At 34.8% G+C, this 21,036-nt stretch overlaps 1 protein-coding gene across 1 annotated transcript in view; it reads left to right on the plus strand.

Moving 5' to 3' along the window:
* LOC130897425 (arrestin domain-containing protein 3-like) overlaps window positions 1-21,036 on the plus strand; it is a 46,748-nt gene that overhangs the window by 18,875 nt on the left and 6,837 nt on the right. Inside the window, exons 4-6 of the mRNA XM_057806265.1 lie at window positions 9,527-9,735; window positions 12,559-12,741; window positions 15,000-15,191. Of these exons, the coding sequence (XP_057662248.1) occupies window positions 9,527-9,735; window positions 12,559-12,741; window positions 15,000-15,191 (584 nt within the window). The remainder of the gene's footprint in view (window positions 1-9,526; window positions 9,736-12,558; window positions 12,742-14,999; window positions 15,192-21,036) is intronic.

Raw genomic sequence — 21,036 nt, forward strand, 5'->3', positions numbered from 1 at the left:
AGAATATTAGCAGTTTATGATGCTCCAAAATCTGTGAACAGTATCAATCATCTCTGTCATGCAATATACGCAAAATATATGCACAATCGAATAAACCTGTGCAAATATTCCACCAACGAGTGGAGCATCTTACCAATATTTCAATCGCGTTTATTATCAAATTCAAATTTGGTTAGGGCATGAATCAGAACCCCAGGAATGGGTTTGGACAATGCCTAGCGAATTCCTGGAACCTGGAACCTGGAACCTGCACCAGATAAATCACTCAATACAATATTCTGTAACTACAAAAGTGGCTGTGGCTCAAGATGTGGATGCAGGAAAGCGGGGTTACAGTGCTCTTTAGCTTGCGGCCAGTGTTATAAACAAGCTCGTCTCAATGCTATTCCATATCAAACCGATATTAATGATGATAGAATCTTTGATTCAGAAATCATGAATGACTTTGAGAAAAATGTCATTGAAAAATAAGAAGAGAAACTTGAAATTCTCTGGCAGAGGGAGTATGACGACGATGATCAAGAAGAAGAAAAAGAAGATGATGGAGTAGAAGAAGAAGATAATTGAAATTACAACTGGTTCTCGAAATTTCTATTAATTTTGTCAATAATAAATCTATAAACCTTAATATTACGATTTTTTGATCGAGACTACCAGTTGATCTCAGATAATTCTTTGACCGCGTGCTCCACTCCCTCTATTTCGAAAACAGTTCAAAGTTTAAGAAAATGTCGAGAATTAAATTTTCTACAAAATTGATAACGAATACAAATAGCGTAAAACCCATAGAAGACGAGATAATTGCAAAAAATGTAAAAAAATTGATTTTTGTAACCTTTGACCCCCCTACTTGAAACTTGAAAACTTTCGATCATCCAATTATATGTGAATTTTGAGAATAGTTTTAGGATGCTAAAATAAAAGTTTTTCCGTGATAATATACTGGGTATGTCGATTTTCCGAGATATTCACCTAATTTGGCCTAAGATGACTGAACTAATATACAAATATTTCTAATCGAATGCCAATGCATAATTTTTTCTTAAAATTTCCAGCAAAAAATTTAATGTTATTTTTTCAAATTGTTTCAATATTTATGACGAAGTATTATTAGAATCGTCACTGCTGTCAGTATCCATATTATTTATCCTACATAAGTATTTAGGACTTACTAAGCTCACATTTAATGAAAATTGTGATTTTTATCATAACTCTAATAAACATTATTTAAAAATATGATTGCAATGTATCAGAGTCCGAAGAAAAAAACATAGTACTCGAATTATAATTTTTGGTACTCGAAAATTATTTTACACAAAACTAAATAATTTTATGTAGTTGAATGAATACAATTAATCTCACAAAAGAACTAACTAATATTCATTGAATGAACTATATATTCAAGAACGATACATATATTTATTGAAAAGTTGTTTACAATCATTTGTATTTATAATAAAATAATTGCTGACAAAGTGTTTATGATATTTAATACAATTGCGTTTTATATAAATGTCTTTCTAGAATTTTCTCCATGTAATTCCTCCATCCCTAAGAATGAAAAATGACGGAGGTATTTTTCATATCTTGTTGTCTTCCTTCTTCTAATTCGATGTTTTCTTTCTTCTTTTCTTCAAATTTCTGTTTTCTTACAAATTCTCTTTTATATTTTCGAATTAACCATAATGTTATTAAAATTACACAAATTATTATTAATATTGTAAATAGTCCAATTAATACATGGCTTTGCTGATTATAAATTTCATGAATTGGTTTTATATTTGTAGCAATTTTATTTATTTCATATAATTTGTCAAAATCTATGTTGGTTAAATTTGGAGATTTATAAATTTAATTATTTAAAAATTTGAAGCTTAATTTCGCTAAAAGTTCGTTATTTGTTACTTGCTCTAATATAGTTTCTTGGAGATTTATTTCACTAACAACACAATTTTCAGCAGAGCGTCCGTTTAACAATTCAATAGTACAATTGTCTTTTAATTTAAATGTTTCTTTGCAGTAATATTGTTCTTTCAATGCTGGACATTCTTCTTTAATAAAAATAACTTCTTAATTTCTGGTCAAGTAAGGTTGAGGAGGGATAAATATCGTATGGTTTTGGATTATAGGGTATAAATGGAAAAATTCATAGGTTTTTGGTTTAAGGATTGGAACATGGGTAGCAAAAATTATTTTGGATTTGGAAAAGGTTCCTTGTGAACCAAGAAAGAGATAATACGTTAAAATATTATTGAATTTTGGGATTTCTTCTTCTTTATAAATAGTATTCAAATATTTCATCATTTCTAAAATTTCTTGACTAGATATTACTGAACTATGAATCGTATTTAATTTAGAAAATGTTATTGCGTTTTCAATATTATCAATCAATGTAATTAAACTCTGACAGTCCAGATTAATCTGTGAAATTGTACTGTGAAATGTTATAAAATTATTCAGTTATTATTTTATTTTCTATCGAAATGTGAAATTTCTCTAAATTATCAGAAAGTTTCTGTTGATTATTCCATAGAGTCGTAATCGATTTATTATAATGAACAATTAATTTTTTGTGTAACGATATTTGCAAATTTACTTCACGAATTATTTGTTTTTAATTTTGTTGTACAACATTTATAGCATTATCGTATCTTTCTTCATCATCTGAATCTAGAGCTCCAAAATGTCATTTATCTATTTTTTCTACTGCATTTATTAATCCTCTTTTTTTATCTTAAATGTGAATAAATATTTTCTGATTTTTTATCTAAAGTATTCTAAATCTATATAATATATAAAAGTGTGTTTAGTATATATAAGATTACTGGTTCCTAAATTAATGGGTAATAGTAAGTTATATTTACTTTTGTAATTGCTATGTCTTCTATCTTAGTTCCTATTTTTTTTTAACCGACTTATCGTACTTCCACAGCAAATAGTTTTGCTGGGAAACTTTCACCTCCACTGCGGGTTCCTGCATCGCGGTGGGGCTCGGACGGATTGTATGTCCTCTATTAGTCGCTTTTATCTGAACTCCGCTCATTAGTCATTTTGGCACCAATAACAAATATTTCTTCATAGTGATGAGCTGCCTTTCTTGTGATTCCTTCTTTTCTGTTTTGCTCCCTACGTCTCCCTTCCCCTGCTGCATGCAGGGATGAAGAGTTCGGGTCTATCTATTATCTTTTAATGTTGCTGTGTGCTTGGACCTCTTTGTCTACTGTCCTGTTCCTTTCTTTTTAGAATTTTTTCCACCATATTCTAACATATTATCAACAGCTTTCCATTTAAAATCTGCTTCCATCATGATCTGCACTATATTTTCTGGTCGTCACTCAGCTCTTACTGTTATTTCAAACAAGTTTCTAATATCCGCCCACGCAGGACATCTGAAAATTGTGTGCTCTGCATTATCTATCTCCGAGCTACAGTATAGGCAGAGGTCATTTTCAGCTTTACCTATTCTCCTAACATAACTTTGGAAGGAGCCATGGGCCAAATAGTATCCAATTTCACCACAGGATCTCTCATACCACGGCGTAATATCTGGTAGCAGTTTGTGAAGCCACACGTCCTTGTCGCTGGCGTTCCATCTATTTTGCCATTTCTGTACCGTTTCTTTTCGAAGAGCCTTTTTCTCACCTGCTGTCATTCCTATCGCTCTCGATCTCTCTTCAATTAGAAGATCTATAGGTATTATTCGTGCAAGTACTCTTCCAGCCTCGGTTGAGATAGCCCCTGCATATTCTCAGCGCTATTCTTCTTTGTACTCGGCTGGCTACGGTGTTATATTTGTTAATCTCTAGAACACTTCCCCAGATTGGAGCTGCGTATAATAGTATAGATTCCGTCGCGCACCCCAGAATCCTCCTTTTTGCTTCACATGGGCCTCCCATATTAGGCATTAGACGACTGAGAGCAGAAACTGTAACGTTCGCCTTGTTACTCACATAACTGAGGTGTTCAGTGAACTTGAGCCTTCTGTCTATGATTACACTTAGGTATTTCACATGGTTCTTTGGGCGAATGGCGTGACCTCCGATCTTAAGTTCTATTGGGCCATGACGTTTCTTCCCAACTATTATCACAGCTTCTGTTTTCTCGGGAGCTATCTTAAGTCCAACTGACCTCATCCAAGCTTCTATTTCTTCCAGAGCATCATTACACCTTTCCATTAGAACTTGTTCTGTTTTGGCTTTGATCATGACTGCGAGATCATCTGCATAGGCCACTATCGATACTCCTTCCATTAGTCCTAAGTTTAAAACCCCATCATAGATAATGTTCCACAGCAATGGGCCCATAACATTACCTTGTGACACTCCAGCTGTAATGGGTACCATCTCATCCTCCTCTATATAGAGAGACCTGCTAGAAAGATAACTGCTCACCATTCTTAGGATGTAAGGAGATATGTCCCTCCTCTCCAGTTCACCTATTATCTGCTGCCAGTTTGCTGTGTTAAACGCATTTTGAACATCCACTGTAACGGGTGCACACAATTGTCTATTTCTAAAGGTCTTCCGCAGCTCTTCTCTCGCAAAGTTGCAAACACTTTCTATGGCATTTACTGTAGACATACCCTTTCGAAAACCAAATTGCCTGTTGGAAAGATTTTGCTTGTGTTCAAGCTCTTTGCGTATCCTTTCTGATAGTAAGTGTTTCCCTAAGGTGTCCAGTAAGAATAAGGGTCTAAAGGATGATGGGCTAGGCCCGTCCTTATTAGGTTTCCGTAGTAGTACCAGCCTAGCCATTCTCCAGCAAGTAGGGAAAAGGCCCTCTCTAAGAAGCGTGTTGAACATTTTCAGTAAGTATTCGGGTGCTAGTTTTACCACTAGTTTGAATACCTCTGAAGGGATGTCATCTGGACCTGCCGCTTTACCTGGTTTCAATTTATTTGCTGCCTCTTTAAGTTCTTCTGTGGTGAACAGGTCAAAAGGGGATAAAGGATTTACCACTTCCTTCTTCTTTTCAGGATCTATTTTTGTGTATACTGGGAGCTTTTTTCTTACTATCTTATAGCCCAAACCCCAGATATCATTGTCTATCTCTTCACATAACTTTTTCTAGTGGAGCTCTTTTGCTTTCTGAATGGCCCTGTTTAACTTTTGTTTTTCCAATTTATAAGCATTGATGGCTTCTTCAACCGTCGCTGGTGTGCCATTTCTTCTTTTTCTTTGCATGGCTCTTCGCATCCTGATACATTCTGTTCTCTGTTGAGCTATTTCATTTGACCACCAATATACCTCTCTCCTGCAGGACACCCCAGTTTCTCTTTTTTTCGGAATTGCTTCGTCACATGCTGCTGTAAGAGCAGCAACACAGGCATTTGTGTCCTTGGTTCCATATTTTTCAATATTTTGAATCAGGGACTTTTTGAAGGCCGCTTCATCAATGTAACTTAATATCCATCTTTTGCTTCTTTTGGTGATTTCCCAAGGTGATCTATCGCTGTCCATTTCTCCATTTCTAGGTAGATATACTGGTGGTCACTGAGTGTCTCCTTCTCAAGTACCTCCCATACCTTGACATATTTACTGAGTTTTTCTGAGGTGCATGTAATATCTAAGAAAGACTGCGAGTTTCCTTTTATAAATGTAGGATGCATACCATCATTATGGAGAGTTAAGTTATGCACAGCTATCCACTCTGTCAATAGGCGTCCCCGAAGGTCTTCCCTAGTGGACCCCCACTCTGGTGATTTGGAGTTAAAATCCCCCGTCAGAATCACGTTTTGAGCTGTTCTCATATCCCTTTCAAGCCCTAGAAGGAAGTTTTCATATATCTCGGTACTTACATTTGGCGATATATAGCAACTATACACTCGAATTTTGTCAACTTCGACCCAGATAAAACCTTGCCCTTGGCCATGACCATTTGTTACCATGTTACTATTGCGGATTTTTATTGCTACATCTTTATTATTGTTTGCAATCCACTGACCATTCTCTATAATTCGCATGTTCGGTTCAGATAATGCCAATATATCAACGCCCATTTGTGTTGCAGTAGCTTCAAGCAGGTTATGCGCCGCTGAGCTACGATTTGCGTTTAGTTGCAGTAGTTTTAGATTGAATTCTTCCGAGCTAGTGCCTAGTGCCACCCTGTATTTTGGACAACCGGTGTTTCCTGCTCTGTGACCCGGTTTTTGGCATATAGGGCAGAAGCTTTTGTTAGGACAGTCTTTAGCCTGATGTCCATCTCTTGCACATTTGACGCAGGTTTACTTCTATCAGGTCCGGTACAGTCTTACGCCAGATGGTTGTAGCTCGTTTTTCTACTCTACAACTCGTTACCCAAATTAAGATTCGTCCTCTGCTAAGCAAATTGTCTGCTACGCTCTTGGACGTTTTAAGAGTGGCTATCTGGTATTTTCCAAAGGCTGGTCTTAAGTTGCTCACTACCACTGGAATATTTTCAGTTTTGTCATGTCCCAGTTCCTTCATTACTGCTTCTTGTACCTCATCCGCAGAAGTAACTGCGTCTATACCTCGAATATGTAGAATACTTGGTTTTTCTCCTACTTTCGAATGTACATATTTCTCTCCACATTTGTCTTTAATGCGCTCCGTCAGTGTCTGAAAATTGGTTTCGTTTTTGTCTACTGCAAGCAATAAGTCTCCACTGCGTGTTTGTCTAAGTGTTTTAATATGTACGTTTAGCTTTGCGTCTAAAATTTCGCCTTTGACTCTTTTGAGGAGATCAGTGTAAATTTGGCCTCCACTTCTAACTATGAGTGCATCTGTTTCTCTATTTGGAATTGTCTTGGTATTGTTACCTTGCCGAGGAGTTTGGTTTGGCTGATTGATCTTTTTCTTCGGTATACAAATTACAATCTTCTTAGTTGTATGTCTAAGCGAAAACTCCAGCAGCTTCTTCATTTGTTTTACGTCAAAATAAAATTGGTAATGCTGGGTATCGCTACCACCTGCCTGGCATGATCCACCATATATGTGCATAGAGTTTGGAACAAACTTACTACGTCACAGTTATCAGTTTTATCCATAGTTAGTTTGTATATATAGTTTTCATAACATACTTCCGCATTTTCTTTCATAAATCTCATTTTTTTGTAAATACAATTGACTTTCTGATCTGTTGATTCTTGCATGTCAACTAATTCTGGAAATCTATCAGCATACTGCCTGTGTATTCCCTTTTCCATCTTCCCTTCATTTGTCAACAAACACACAGCTAGGTCACAATCTCTTTTGAGTGACAGCGGATTTATCTCCCTTACTTCTGTATTCTGGTATTCTTCTTCTGGCCAGTCACTAGCAATGAGATCTTGGAAGTCCTCCACATTTGTTGCATTTTCAATTTGCTTCCTGAGATGCAGAAATGCTTCTTTTTGTCTTTCTTCATCAAGATTTGTCTGACATGCTACTGTTCTGAGTTCTTTCTTTGTCGCCCCTGTGAAACGATCTGTCCTGGGCATCTTTTTGTGTCTTTCCTGTACATGTTTTGCATCTGGCTCCTCCACTATGCTCTTTAGAAATTTACTCACTCTGTTTGATGTCAGCTTATTTGCAAAACCCTTCAGTCTGGTTGCCAGATCCTTTATTTCCTTTTTAGTGTTCACGCTATTCTTCACCAAGTTATCCATGTCTGCAAGACCTTTTGCCACTATCATTAGCAGGTTTTGAGTGTATTCTAGCTCGGTTTGATTTGCTCCTGTGTTAATTTCACTTCTTCTCCTCTTTCCCACCTTGTTCCACTCTTCAGGTGAACCTTCAGATACAGCAGTAGTGTTCTTCTTATGCTCTTCAGAGAAATCTTCAAAAGTGCTTAGCAGCAAGCCTGCATTTTGGTGTGGTGGAGACCGTCTTCTTTGAAAAGGGTCCGTTACACCCATCCAGTCCGTGTCTGAGACTTTTGTTGACGCCCTTTCATTTGAAATTCGTTTCATAAATTTACCTGCCTCTGTCTGTCCTATCGCGCTTTCGAGCCTTGCTGTCGCATTTAGATCAGCAATTGTACCCATCTCTTTTTTGGGCCTCTGTGGCCTCCTTACTCTCGCTTCCAGTAGCAATTATGCCCTCAACGGCCTGGTTTACCACCGTGTGAATGCCGCAGTCGCTGGCTGACGGTCGGGGGGAGCCTGCTCTATCACATCTATTATAGTTAAATATTACTGATTTGCTATTTTAAAAGTGTCTATATGTATGTGTTCGAATGGTTTACTGTTTGTTGGGGTTAAATTGAATTCAATTACTGGAGGATTTCCATCATATTTATTCTTTTGACATATTTCACAATTATTAACAAAGTTTTCTATATCTTGTCAATGTAACATTTTAGGCCAATAATATTTTTCAGTTAATGATTTCTTTAATTCGTTAATTCGTCTGTGTCCTTTTTTGTATATGTGATAGTATATTCTATTTTTTCTTTTTGTTCTTCTTCGGTTAAAATCTTTGACAACATTTATACAGTGAATAAATATTCATGTGATTGGTTCGAATTAATTTACTTATATCTTTTTCGTGTTGATTATATTTTTGTTAATTGCCAATTATATTTTCGCTAATTATTTTTTTTTCATCCTCTTTCAAATAAATAAAGTTATGAATTTCATATTGGCTTATTTCTAAAGGATAAACACTGAGAGGCTCATTCAAAATTATATAAATTGTCTTAAACGTTTCATTTGTGTTACACTGATTTATAATTTAAATTTATATTATTTTCCTTTTCCATTAGTTGATTAAACGAAGGTATGAATGTTTATAATTATTATTATTATTATTATTGTTATTATAATTATTATTGCAATTAATATTTACATATCTACTAGATTTATCTGAAAAATTTTTTGATGTCGTAGACATCGGTTTTGGTCTTGGTAAACGGTTTACAGGTATTTGGTTTGGCCGGAAAACGTTTTTCCTGGTGCCAAACACTTGTGCATTTGTATGGTAATTTTGCCTTATTTATGGCATGAAATTTATAATCATTGGGGGGCTAGGAAAGTTGTAATTATTATTATTACTATTATATCTTTCATTATTATAAAATTGATTTCTATTATAATTATAATCATATTAGTGATATTGTTGATAGTAGGAATTGTTATTATTATATTGATTATTACTATTATTTTTCATTGAATTAGTTTTAAAATTATTATTATTATTGTACTTAACTCTGGGCTCATAAAATTGGCCATAGAGTTTCTCGAAGTTTTCAAATTCGTCGACATAAGCCATAGTATCTTCTAGCGATACAGGCTTTTTCAAATACATATTTTTGCGTATGGTGCCAATTGCGTTTTATTAAAATGTCTTTCTAGAATTTTCTCCATGTAATTCTCGATATAAATTTTCTCGCATTCACTTATTGACTCACTCAGCTAGCGTCAACATTAAAGCTTGTATGAAATCTATCACTTCCTTTCTCGTTGTGTAAAGGCAAAGCTTTCTATCTTTTATTGGATTAAAATTACGCAGATAAAAACTACAACCTTATAGCATCATCCTTCTCCTTTTATACTAAGAACATATACTCTAACAATATTTCATTTCAGGTAACCTACAATCTGGTGTCTACGAATATCCATTTTACTTTCCACTTCCGCAGGATATTCCCAGTTCCTTTCAAGGTGAATTCGGAAGTATTAGTTACAGTATTAAGGCTGTAGTTGATATACCTTTTTCGTTCGATTATAAAGATAAATTGACGTTCGTGGTTACGGCACTTACAGATTTTAATAAAATTCGACAAAATATTCGATTGGTAAGTTTTTATGAGTAATTTCTTATCAAATTAATTGTTTAAATTTGTGAAAACAAATTTCAGCTGGAGTTACTGTATAAGGAGGCATAATATAAAGCCTAATTTGTAGCTTTCGAGTTGCAAAGGACTCGTTCAGATATTTTGCAAAAATCCAAATTTTTTATTGAAAGATAATTGTGACATATTACTTGATAGTAGTTAAATAAACCATCTTATTCGTCAGTCTCGCGTGCTTCAGTAGTAGGAATGACCCCATTTGAGCTTCTGCACTGCAGCTAGCTTCTTTAGCGGCAACACATAGGTTCACTATTGTTAGTCAGATGGGATTACAAAACATATGGTACTTACCTACCTGTTGACGAAGCGCACCAGATGGTAACGCTATGCTTTTAAAAGTTCAAAAATCGACTCCATACACTTACATACATACATACCGAACTAATAAGGATCATGGCTTGAATTCATGAAATGATTGATTGTCATGGGTCCTTAATAACGCCTTAAAAAGGAAAATACGATTTATAATTCCAAGTTGTGACGAAGTTATGGTGACGAGCTGTTAGAAATCATTCAAACAGAAAAACCATGCTCATATATACCTACCAATAAATAAAAAAATGGTTTGATTTCGGTCACGTGTTGCATATAGTGTAAATCTTTCAATTTAAATCATGGAAACGTTAGAATTTCTTGTTGATAGAATGGCTACAAATAAGATATTGTGGTTAACAGTGAACAATCTATCAATTAGTCAGTGGTTCCAGAACTGGGTAGTTTTCAGTTACATTCTAACAACCTGTCGTATTGTAGAAGGTTGTTTTTGAAGCACATGAGGGAAAGGGCTACGCATAAAAAAATCGAAGATGAACATTAGTGTGCAATTCGACGCTTCGTGTCAAAGTATGGTCACGAATATTAGAATTATAAAGGAGTGAGACCGATTGAATGGGTCGGGAATGAATTATCGAAATAATTTTAAAGGGCACATAAGTGGATGCCTACGCCGATTATGTGGGTTTTTTCTTTTGTTCTAAGTGTTCCACTCAATCGGAAGTAACGAAACCTTTTGTCCTAGCACCTAATACAATAATCCAATAGCCGAGTGGGAGAGGCAAAAGAAAGAACAGGACTTTACAATAAGGAAGAGATATATGAATGACGAAATATTATCTGAATCAAGAATGAAGATTTATGTCTTCATCGAGCTCTTTTTGTTTGTTACTAAAATGAACGTAGATAAAAATGAAGTGTTATGAGAAAATCGAAACGAATAATGACACAGAGAGAAAAATAAGAGCCAATGAATTGATAGAGTGAACGCGATACCGGCTGTCGTATTTTAGAATTACAACTTTCCCTCAAAAACAAAACCGTAGGTTTGAATATTTTCTATGAAGATGGCCATTATAATTTCATTATATTGTTAACATAATGGCCATTCATGCTGCACAATTCAAGAACACTACTGACCGCTAATTTTTTTATTTGTATTTCAGTAGGGATATGAGAGGAGACGAGGATTCTATTCTTGACGAGTATTTTAAGCAATATTGTTATTGTATTCGAGCAAATATTTATTTAAAATATAGGACATAATATGGAAAAATATTTATCAAAGAGAATATCGTCCCAGTGACCGTCATCTAGCCACTGGCATTCCCTAATCTAATAATGGTCTTGGTTAATTCATGGAGACACAATTCTTGGGATAAGCCAATAAAAAGATAGGTCAGGGCTGTGGAGAGGCAATGGAACGCGAGAGATCAACTTGTTGTGAAAAAATTTCGGTACATACTATTGTAACATTCAAATTGATGTATTCATGTATTTATTTATATAGATATTGGGGTATCATATACACTGTGACCCAAAGGATCTATTGTGTCCCCCTTTCTTGCTGCGATACTAGGGAACCCAGTGTTTAGAGCTGATCTGTTATTCCCAATCCTTTTAGAAAGTCCAGAATGTGGGATGGATGTAGCTGCCAGAAATCTTCGTCTCCTATTTCATACCTTCCCAGATGTAGTGCTTCTGAGTTCCATGGTGTTCATGTCACACTTCGAGAGAAAGTGGATAGAGGTTTCGTCCTCTGTGCAACAAAATCTGCCCACCGCGTTATCTGCTGAGTCTACCGTCTTCAAGTGTCTATTGAGCCGATAGTTCCCCGATAGGAATCCTATTAGTATTCGCAGATTGATCTTACTTAGGTACATCAAGCAGATTTTCTCTGGTTATAGTTTTCCAGGAGAATCTTTGTTTGTCTCAGCCCCTGTATGTTGTCCCAATATTGGTTTTGCTCTTCTCTACCTTCCCTTCCAATGCACAGAAGGGTTCAGGTCCCATGAAGGGTTTGCCTGCACTTGTTTTAGTGAGCCAATCATCTATTTCATCTCCCTTCACTCCAGTGTCTCGCGGAATCCATTGTAGGGCAACTTTATTTTTGCCTAGCTCAATTAATTTTTCTAGGTAGTCCCAAACGAGTTTGGATTTTATGATGTTGGAGCTTAAAGCTCTAATGGCTGTCTGGCTATCGGATAGGATGATCATCTCCTGTTTGCGATAGTTCCTCTCTATATTAAACTGGACACTTTGGACTTTGGACTTTGCTCTTTGCCAAGACATTGTGAAGTCTTAAAATCGCAAGTGTAGAGTCAATGTCCTCGCAGAAATTTCTGAAGCTTTGTCGCTTTGTTTTTCTAACTTATTTATTGTGGGCAGTGAGTTTTCTGGTATAATTAAAAAAAATAACAGCATTTTCACATATTCTGCATGCTACTTAGAACTATTGATACTAATAAACTTAACAACTTTAATTTGTTTCAGACACCGATTACCTATCAAAACGAAAAAAATCTTTGTTGTTGGTGTTGCGCCAGTGAACCGATAACTATAAACCTATCTTTGAAAAAAAATGCATTCGTTCTAGGAGAATTGGCAAAAGTTACCGTGGAAGTTACAAACTTATCAAATAAGAATGTTGAAGAACTAGTCCTCACCTTGATAAGAGTAAGTAGGTTATAATAATTCAATAATAATCTTTACTTGATTGCTTCATTATTTCTATGCAGCGCAGTTTGATTTATACCAAACATGTGAGCTAGCAACTAAATGGTAAATAGAAAAAAGTTGGAATGAGTCACATTTTGTATGGATTATTAGTCAAAGTTTCTACCTAAATATCGGTAGCAGATCCTACTGTCACTGCGAGATTCTCAGATATATTGTAGTATTCTAAATCTGGATGAAATACTCAAACTTTATTCTCCATTATGGAGTCTGTTCAAATATCTACCTCAAGTACCAACAATCACACGTTCAATCACTAGCACAGTGGTCTCCGCAGTTTCATCTTCTAATACGTAGAATCTACCAAAGACTCCTCTATCAACTGAACACAGTGTTTACTACTACCACTATATCAAAATTACAGTGTCTGATCCATGTGTTGATAACCGACTTATCGTTTTCAGTGACCATAGGTAAATTCCATAGTAGCTCCTTGCCAACTTCATGAATTGTAAGTATTTATTGGATTTACTCACAACAGCCTTTCCTCTTTTAACATTTCAGATCTGTCACGAATTTCAATGATTCTTCAAATATAAATTATGAAGCTTGCTGATTTTCTTACTGGTTTTGCTTGTTTGACTACTTAGTCTAAATTTCCGTTGCCCTAGGCCATCGTGTCTTCAATACGGACACCTAGTATGTTTAGAGCACACACTCATAAGAGCTTAAAGCTGAACCTCACAGAAACAAATGTCTCAAGCCCTGCTTGGTTGACTACAAAAATAGCAACAGAACGAAATGTTATTTCACTCATTTTGATTTTTTCCACATTGTAGTGGATCATCGTCATTTCCATCTATAAAATTATAGCATACTCAGTTATGCTTACTGGGAAAGTTATCCCTTGTTCTATGGCAGCTACTTCTGCTCCTACGTCTTTTATACATTCATATAGAAGCTTGCTTTCACCTGTGTGAGCTTCACCTCTCCTCCATTCTTTCCTACCTAGTATATTTGTATAGTTATTTCAAATTTCGTGCTAAGATATCTTATAATAATTGTTCCAAAAACTATAAGTAGATAAGATACATGAACACATGTCCAACATATTACAAAAGATCATTGAAGACAGAAATAGGAAAGACGCTACGAAGTACGTGGAAATCATAGTTTATGAATTATGAATTATAACAAGAAAATAACAACGGTTCTCTGGTCAATGGGCCATTTCCAGCAAATAGGAGGTCAAGGGATCTCTTGCAAAGAAGTTGAGAGCCAGTACAACAGATCTCTGGTTCAACAAGTAAGAATGGTGAATCTTCGTTTAAGATGACTTTTAACAACTCGTGACATTCAAAGAAAAAAGCTGGGTAAATGAAAGATCATATACCATAGTCTCCATTTGATAATGAATTATGTGACCAAAAACCGAATAGGGGTAAGCTTTTGGTGCATGAATGGACTTACAAATTTACCAGTGGTAAGATAACTTTTTATGGATGACATCATGAATAAAATAGACAAGAAAATTAAACCAACGAGACGACTCACTATAAAAGCTAACCAAATACGTTATGGGATTGAATTGGTAAATATATATAATAGAGTAGGCTTTAAATAAAAAAAGATTATCTACAAAATTCTAGTTTTAGAAACCAGTAAACAAGTTTATTTTATAAGAATGCAGAAATTCTACCTCTTAATAGATGAAATAAATTAATTTAGGTGATAAAAGATTTTTTTGAAACATTTTGGCATGTAAAATACTTTCAGGAAAGTATCTTGAGAAACTGAAGCATTGATGGAATGACAGCCGGAAATAAGGAAGAAAAAAGCTGGAGACATTCACTACTTGTGCCTTTGCAGTATAAAATCGAGATATAGAAAAAATTGGAGACAATCCAAAGAAATTAATGGATACAAATTTCTGTCTCAGAATTCTATCAAACAATCGGCTGGAAAAATCCAAATTTATAATTGAGTCCCCACCAATCTATTAGAAACTTTTGAGAACAAAATAACAATTGTTTGCCCCCAGTCAATGGATATCTTTCCGAATTAGCATTTCAAGACACATAACGATTTGATGGCCAAGACAAAACAAGTGATTAATTGTATCTCGCTATTAGATCTGTCAACCCTTACAAGCTTGGCGAGATCAATTTCATTTCATAAATAAATATTGATATTGACTAGAACATTTCCTGTATTAAAATACTATACCATCAATGTTTGATTCACATACTTTGTTCTAGTTAACTTATTATCAAAGTGAAGCAGATGGAATGATATATACTAAAACCCAAGAGTTACTAGGATTCCAAACAGCCACTGGAGTTGGTGCACATGGCCAAAGAACGTACCTATTGAATTTCCAGATGCCTCATTCGATTTTGTTGTATAACTTAGCTTCATGTCAATTAATTAGACAATTTTTCACTCTTCGTGTAAGTTGAGTACCTATCTATTAGCTTTCTTAGAATACAATAAGAAATGAACATTTTATTATAAAAATACTAATGATTCATACAACAATATAATTAATATTTAAAAATTCAGCATATGATATTTCTAGAACCGCGAATAATATTCATACCAAACATATTGTTCACAACCACTATACCATTAGTAGCGGAGCTTTTATATTTTCTTCTAAGGGTGGAGCTATCTCCTTACTTTCTCTGTTTTTCACTGTAGCATTCAATAAACAATTTCGAGCTCTCCCCTTTTCCTTATTTGTCCAAGCCATTTTATTATTTGTCTCTTCATTCTTCTTACTATACCGTTCATTGCCCTCAGTATCCCATAGTTCATAAGTTGTCTGTCCTCCATTACTAACAACTTTCATTACCATATGAATTATTCCTGATCATTCGACTTTTTTTTCATTACGATAATTATGTCATCTAATTATCATAATACGATTTAGGGCTGAATTTAATAATGATGTTGAGAAACTGTTATCATGCCTCCTATTTCTCTTTTGCTTGGCAGTATATTCACCTTTAACTGATCATGGTCATTACAATTATTCTTCTTAAATTGCTCCTTCATCAATTAGCCAGCTCCAAGTTTCCTTGTTTCCCACAGTTTCTTTATTAACTGATATAATCTTCCACGAAGCTCCGCTCTTCCGTATTTTTATGATACAACCCCATCCTTACGTTTTTCGATCATTTCTATTACTATAACTTTAGTTGGTTTCTCTGTTACAATTTCTTGGAATCCTCCTTCCCTTATTTCTTCTTTGGTTCTAAGTTTACCTCAGTTAAACATATTATTTCTGAATTAGTTTATATCGTACTCCTCGTATTCGTTTCTTGTATATTCATTATCAATTTCTCCGATATATTCGACAAAGCGACTCAATTTTATATTAGATAATATATGAATATAAAATAACAATTGACTTAATATAGTGATTATAATATATACCGATATCTTACTTCATACTAAAATGAATTATGCCATCACCGTTCATGGCTGAACTGTTCCTGAGTCATTTTGAAAAGAAAATCAGTCAAGAGTTTCAGTATTTTCCCAGGGTACGGTACAGGTAAGTGGATGATATTTTCGCCATATTCAATACGAAGAAGGCAAACGTAGACGAATTCATTTTGGAACTCAACTCAAAATATCCATCTATAAAGTTCACCTACGAAATGGAGAATAATGGACAGTTACCATTTTTGGATACTTTAGTAATTAGGAATAGTATTAGGTTAGAATTTGATGTATTTAGGAAACCGCTTTAGAACACCGCTACGTGCAGGTATATCCCCGCTGATTCTTTTCATTGTATCCAACATAAGATGGGCAGCATCCATTTTCTGGTACATCGGTTAATCCACTTTCCACTCACCATCGAGAGATACAATAAGGAGAAGTCCTTCATTGAGAATGTAGCTGTACTCAACGGTACCAAATTTGGAAAAGAGTGGTATATATGAAATACATTGTGGTGATTGTCACCGAAAGTATATTGGGCAGGCTAAGACATCCGTTTTGGTCCGGTTTAAAGAACACATAGCTCATTTGTTGCTTCGTTTGTATATCTATTATTAAATTCATACCTCTCTTTATTCTCACTACACTGTGCCATTTCATTATCTTAATTCTATCATGGTCTAAAGAACGCCATATTTTGATTGATTTGAAAAAATTTATCAAATAAATTAATCAAGCCAAGCGACGCTAATGTCTAGCAGGAATATTTCGAAGAAATTGTGTACATACAGCTTCAGCCAATAGAAATGCATTTGGGTAATTCTCTGTAAGCTTGTTCAAGTCTCATACAAATGCTGTCCTGACAATTTTTCTACCATTTGCAGGAAAATCTAGTTCAATTTCAAAGATAAGTTATTAGCGATTTTCAAAAAAATCATGGCAGGGGACTGTTTGAGTCATCAGGGGGCTGTACAAAACGTCATTGTATAATAATCAATCATATATATTTAAATTATAAACAATGCTTCTTTATAAAAATGAACAGGAACATAACTTTTTTTAAACATTTATATCAAAAATTAACCTTAAATGCTAGAAACAGTTTGTACTCATTGAGATCAGCATAGAGGCTTATTACTATTCATATCAGTCATTAAATGTTTTATGAAGTATTCATTGTAACACTCTTATTACCTACTAGAAATATTTCAACTGAGAACAAATTCTAAGAATTTTCTTAATTAAATATAAGGGACATAATGAAGTTAAATCACATTTGAAAAATTAGCGCTCGAAAACATTAACTTCTGTAGAAAACTGATGAAATATTCTCTTACCCTTCATGATCAAGTTAGGATTATCCAACTTTTGGATAACTTGATCAAATGATACATTTGAAATATCCCTATTTGGTCACCTTTTTGGTCACAAAACTTGAGGAAAGTAACACGTAAGTCATTTTCATCGTTATCAATATTATTAATTACAACAGCAAAAGGGTATATTCTATATTTTTAGCTGGAAAATTTCACAAGAACGTAATCTCCAGTATTGTAACTCCGAATATCACTCGTTCCTGCTATGGCATCCAATCTTTGAGGGGACTTGTTTTTTTTTAGGTGTAGTAGGTTCAGCAGATTCAAAATCTACCGGCTCGGACTCTGTAAACACTTCTTCGACTTTCCATCTAGGTCTTAGATCGAAATTGATACTGCCAATCTTATAATGTTCACAAGATCCGCTGTTGCAATAGCAACTAAGAGTTCTCATTATCCTAATTAATTTTATCGATCATTGTCTGAATGCATTTACCAGCGATTGCGATACAAGTGATGCCAGGACAACGCTCTTAGATTACTTGAACAATCTGATCAATATTTTTGATATCGTCTCCAGAATTTACAACAAAATCAGCTGTTCTTTTGCATGTTGCTACGATACCATCCGGTGCCCCTTTGCCATGGCCACTTTCGGTATAGTTCCATGTAAAGTTTTCAATATATGGAATTTCTTCGGAAAGTTTGGTTGCCATTATATGAAACATAGTTTTATTACGGTATTGCATAACAGGGCCATCGGTCAATAAATGCACTCGTTTGATGCCATGTGGAAGACCCTTGAAAATTGGTTGTAGATGTGCCCAAATACTACCAGGTGAATGAGCTATGTTCTCTGAGACTGTGCAAAAAGAAAGGATGGAGTTTCGTAGGCAAACAACTACGGTATACAGACTTAGTGATTTTCGCTGAAATCTACGTGGATCAGGAGTTCGTCATCTTGTAGGTTTGACTTCAAATCATGCATCTTATACTGGTGAACAATATTTCGCTGGTGATCAAGAAATTTATGTAAATCTTTTTATAAAATTGTTATGAGCTGTCTTGGATGTACTTAAAATATTTATTTCAAACATTTAGTTACCAGTCGGGGCTTCTTCGTCTTAAAATCTTGGGATTTGTTGTCTTTCGAAAACCCACATTTTATATTTTATCAATTTTCTATTATCAAATTCTTTATATTTCGGGTTTTTATTAAGGCAAGTATGACAAGATCTCGCCAAACAATCCTCATTATACCGGTCGCAACATAATTCTTCCAGCAGTTTCTGGTGATTGTTATAAGCTAATATGTTTGCAGTATGAAGTGCGCTGAGCTTCATGTCTATGTTGCTGTGAACTGTGCAAAGACAGGTATCGCGATTTTGATCGTTTGATTTCACAACACAAAAAGGACGGAGTCGGCAAAATGGTTGATAGTTAATTTTTATGTTTCCAATGATAAACTTATTGTAAAGATTAGAAACTGTGTCAAGGAGTTATCTCTTCTGTTTCTTCATAGTTTTTCTGATTATAAATTATTTCTTACCTGCTGCCATACGACTATTATTATCATCTTCGAAAAAATCCTTAACAGCTTTTTTATAAATATCAGGTATTTTACGTCGTTTAGCTACACATACGTCTAAGCCATTAAAATTAGAGTTTTTTTCAGGTTTGGTCAACGTCTTCATTTCTTTAGGTATCCAGTGCTTGTACCTTTGAACAACACTGCCAGTAACAACTTTAAAGTTTTACTTTAAACTTTAAAGATTTGTTTCTCTTGGGTGCGTTTCAGTGTAGAATAATTTTCTTTCAGCTGTCCACTAATGACGTCGCCAAACAACGCTTTCTTGATGACTTGTTTTCTTTGATCAGACTCCTCTAACATTTTCAACGTCTTTGTCTTAAGCGTATCTTTAACGTTTTCTTTATTTCTTCTTTCACATCTCGCTAATCGTTTTTTGTAATTTTCAAGTTTTTTCTCTAAACGTACGATCTTTTCATTTCTTTCCCGGTTAAACTTCTTTCGTCGCTTTTCGCTTCGTTTTTTCTTTGCTATAGACTAGCACTGGAAACTGCTGGGCTTGGAGCGAGAGAGATTTGTACTGGAACTGGAGTGTCGAGTCTTGAAAGCAAAGGATCTTCTTATAGATCGGATAATGGCGTATTCTCTCGTACAAAATTATTGGTGACGCTTTTCAGTCTTAGTCTTTTGGCACGATAATACTGTAAAGTGTTCTTTCCACTTCTTTAAGGCAGTTCTGTGCTCACGAGTTGTCATGTCCTTCACTAACTTTCGCAACCCTTTTTCTTTCTTCTTTTGATACTTCAAATTCTCCTTTTCTCTCATTTCTTCTCTCTTTACAGGATCATTTTTTCGTTCTGCTTCTCTCTTTTTCTTTTTAGTCACACCGCGTGCGTGTTATTGACCTGTTAACATATTTTAAGTTACCAATGGAAAATTATACGAAGTAATAATCCTATATGATTCTTTCACAAAAAAAAGCAAAATAATAAACAATCCACAAAAAACACAGTCTTCTGTTGTTTTGAACAGTCTCCTGCTACAACTTAAGACAGAGAACTGTTGCCATGGGACTGTAGATTTCAAAATATTTATAAAACGGACATAAAATTGTTTCTTCAAAACCTTCTGATTAATTTAGGCATAAATAATATAACAATCAATTATAAATAGAAATAATTATTACTTACCAGTGTATGGAAACGGTCCAAACGCGGGTTCACCTCACAAATGACACTAAACAAAATGGCGCCTTATCGCCTCATTCAATAAGGCTGCTAACTTCACTACGGTTGCGTTTCGTTTCAAATTTCGTTTCACTCAAATAAACGTTTTCTAAATATTATAGATTTTGAAATTGTGGATTTAAAATTTTGGCAGGGGACTGTATGAAAATTCTGGGGACAAATATAACTGTCTACAACTGGTTTTCCAGTTTTGAACTAATAGAAGAGTTACGAAAGAAGAAACTGTCATATATTGGTACTGTGAAAAAAAATAAGTCTCGACTTCCAATACAGTTAATTACAACTAAAAACAGAGCTCCTCATAGTAGTCTTTTCGGGTTCACAGATGGTTGTACCTTGGTTTCCCATGTACCTAAGCCAGGTATGGAGGAACATAATTCTATTGATCCTGAGACGGGTGTTAAGATGAAACCTTCGATTATCACGTTTTATAATCAAATCAAGAGCGGTATAGACGTTGCAGATAAAATGTATGCATCGTATAATGTGGAGAGAAATATTAAACGTTGGCCTCTGGTCATATTCTTTTCCATGATTAATATGAATATTTTGAAAATAATGTGATGTTCAAAGAACATTATTCCTGAATCTCTTATCCCACGAACTAACTGCACCTTATTTGGCTCGAAGAAGTTCTAACACTTCAGGGATGCATATGGATCTCAAGTTACGCCTGACAAAGTACGCAACTGCAGATAAAGAAGGTGAAAGAACGGATGTAAATAACGAAAAAAAGAAAAGTATGCGAAAAGAG

The sequence above is a fragment of the Diorhabda carinulata genome, chromosome 8 (assembly GCF_026250575.1).
Source record: "Diorhabda carinulata isolate Delta chromosome 8, icDioCari1.1, whole genome shotgun sequence".
NCBI lineage: Eukaryota > Metazoa > Arthropoda > Insecta > Coleoptera > Chrysomelidae > Diorhabda > Diorhabda carinulata.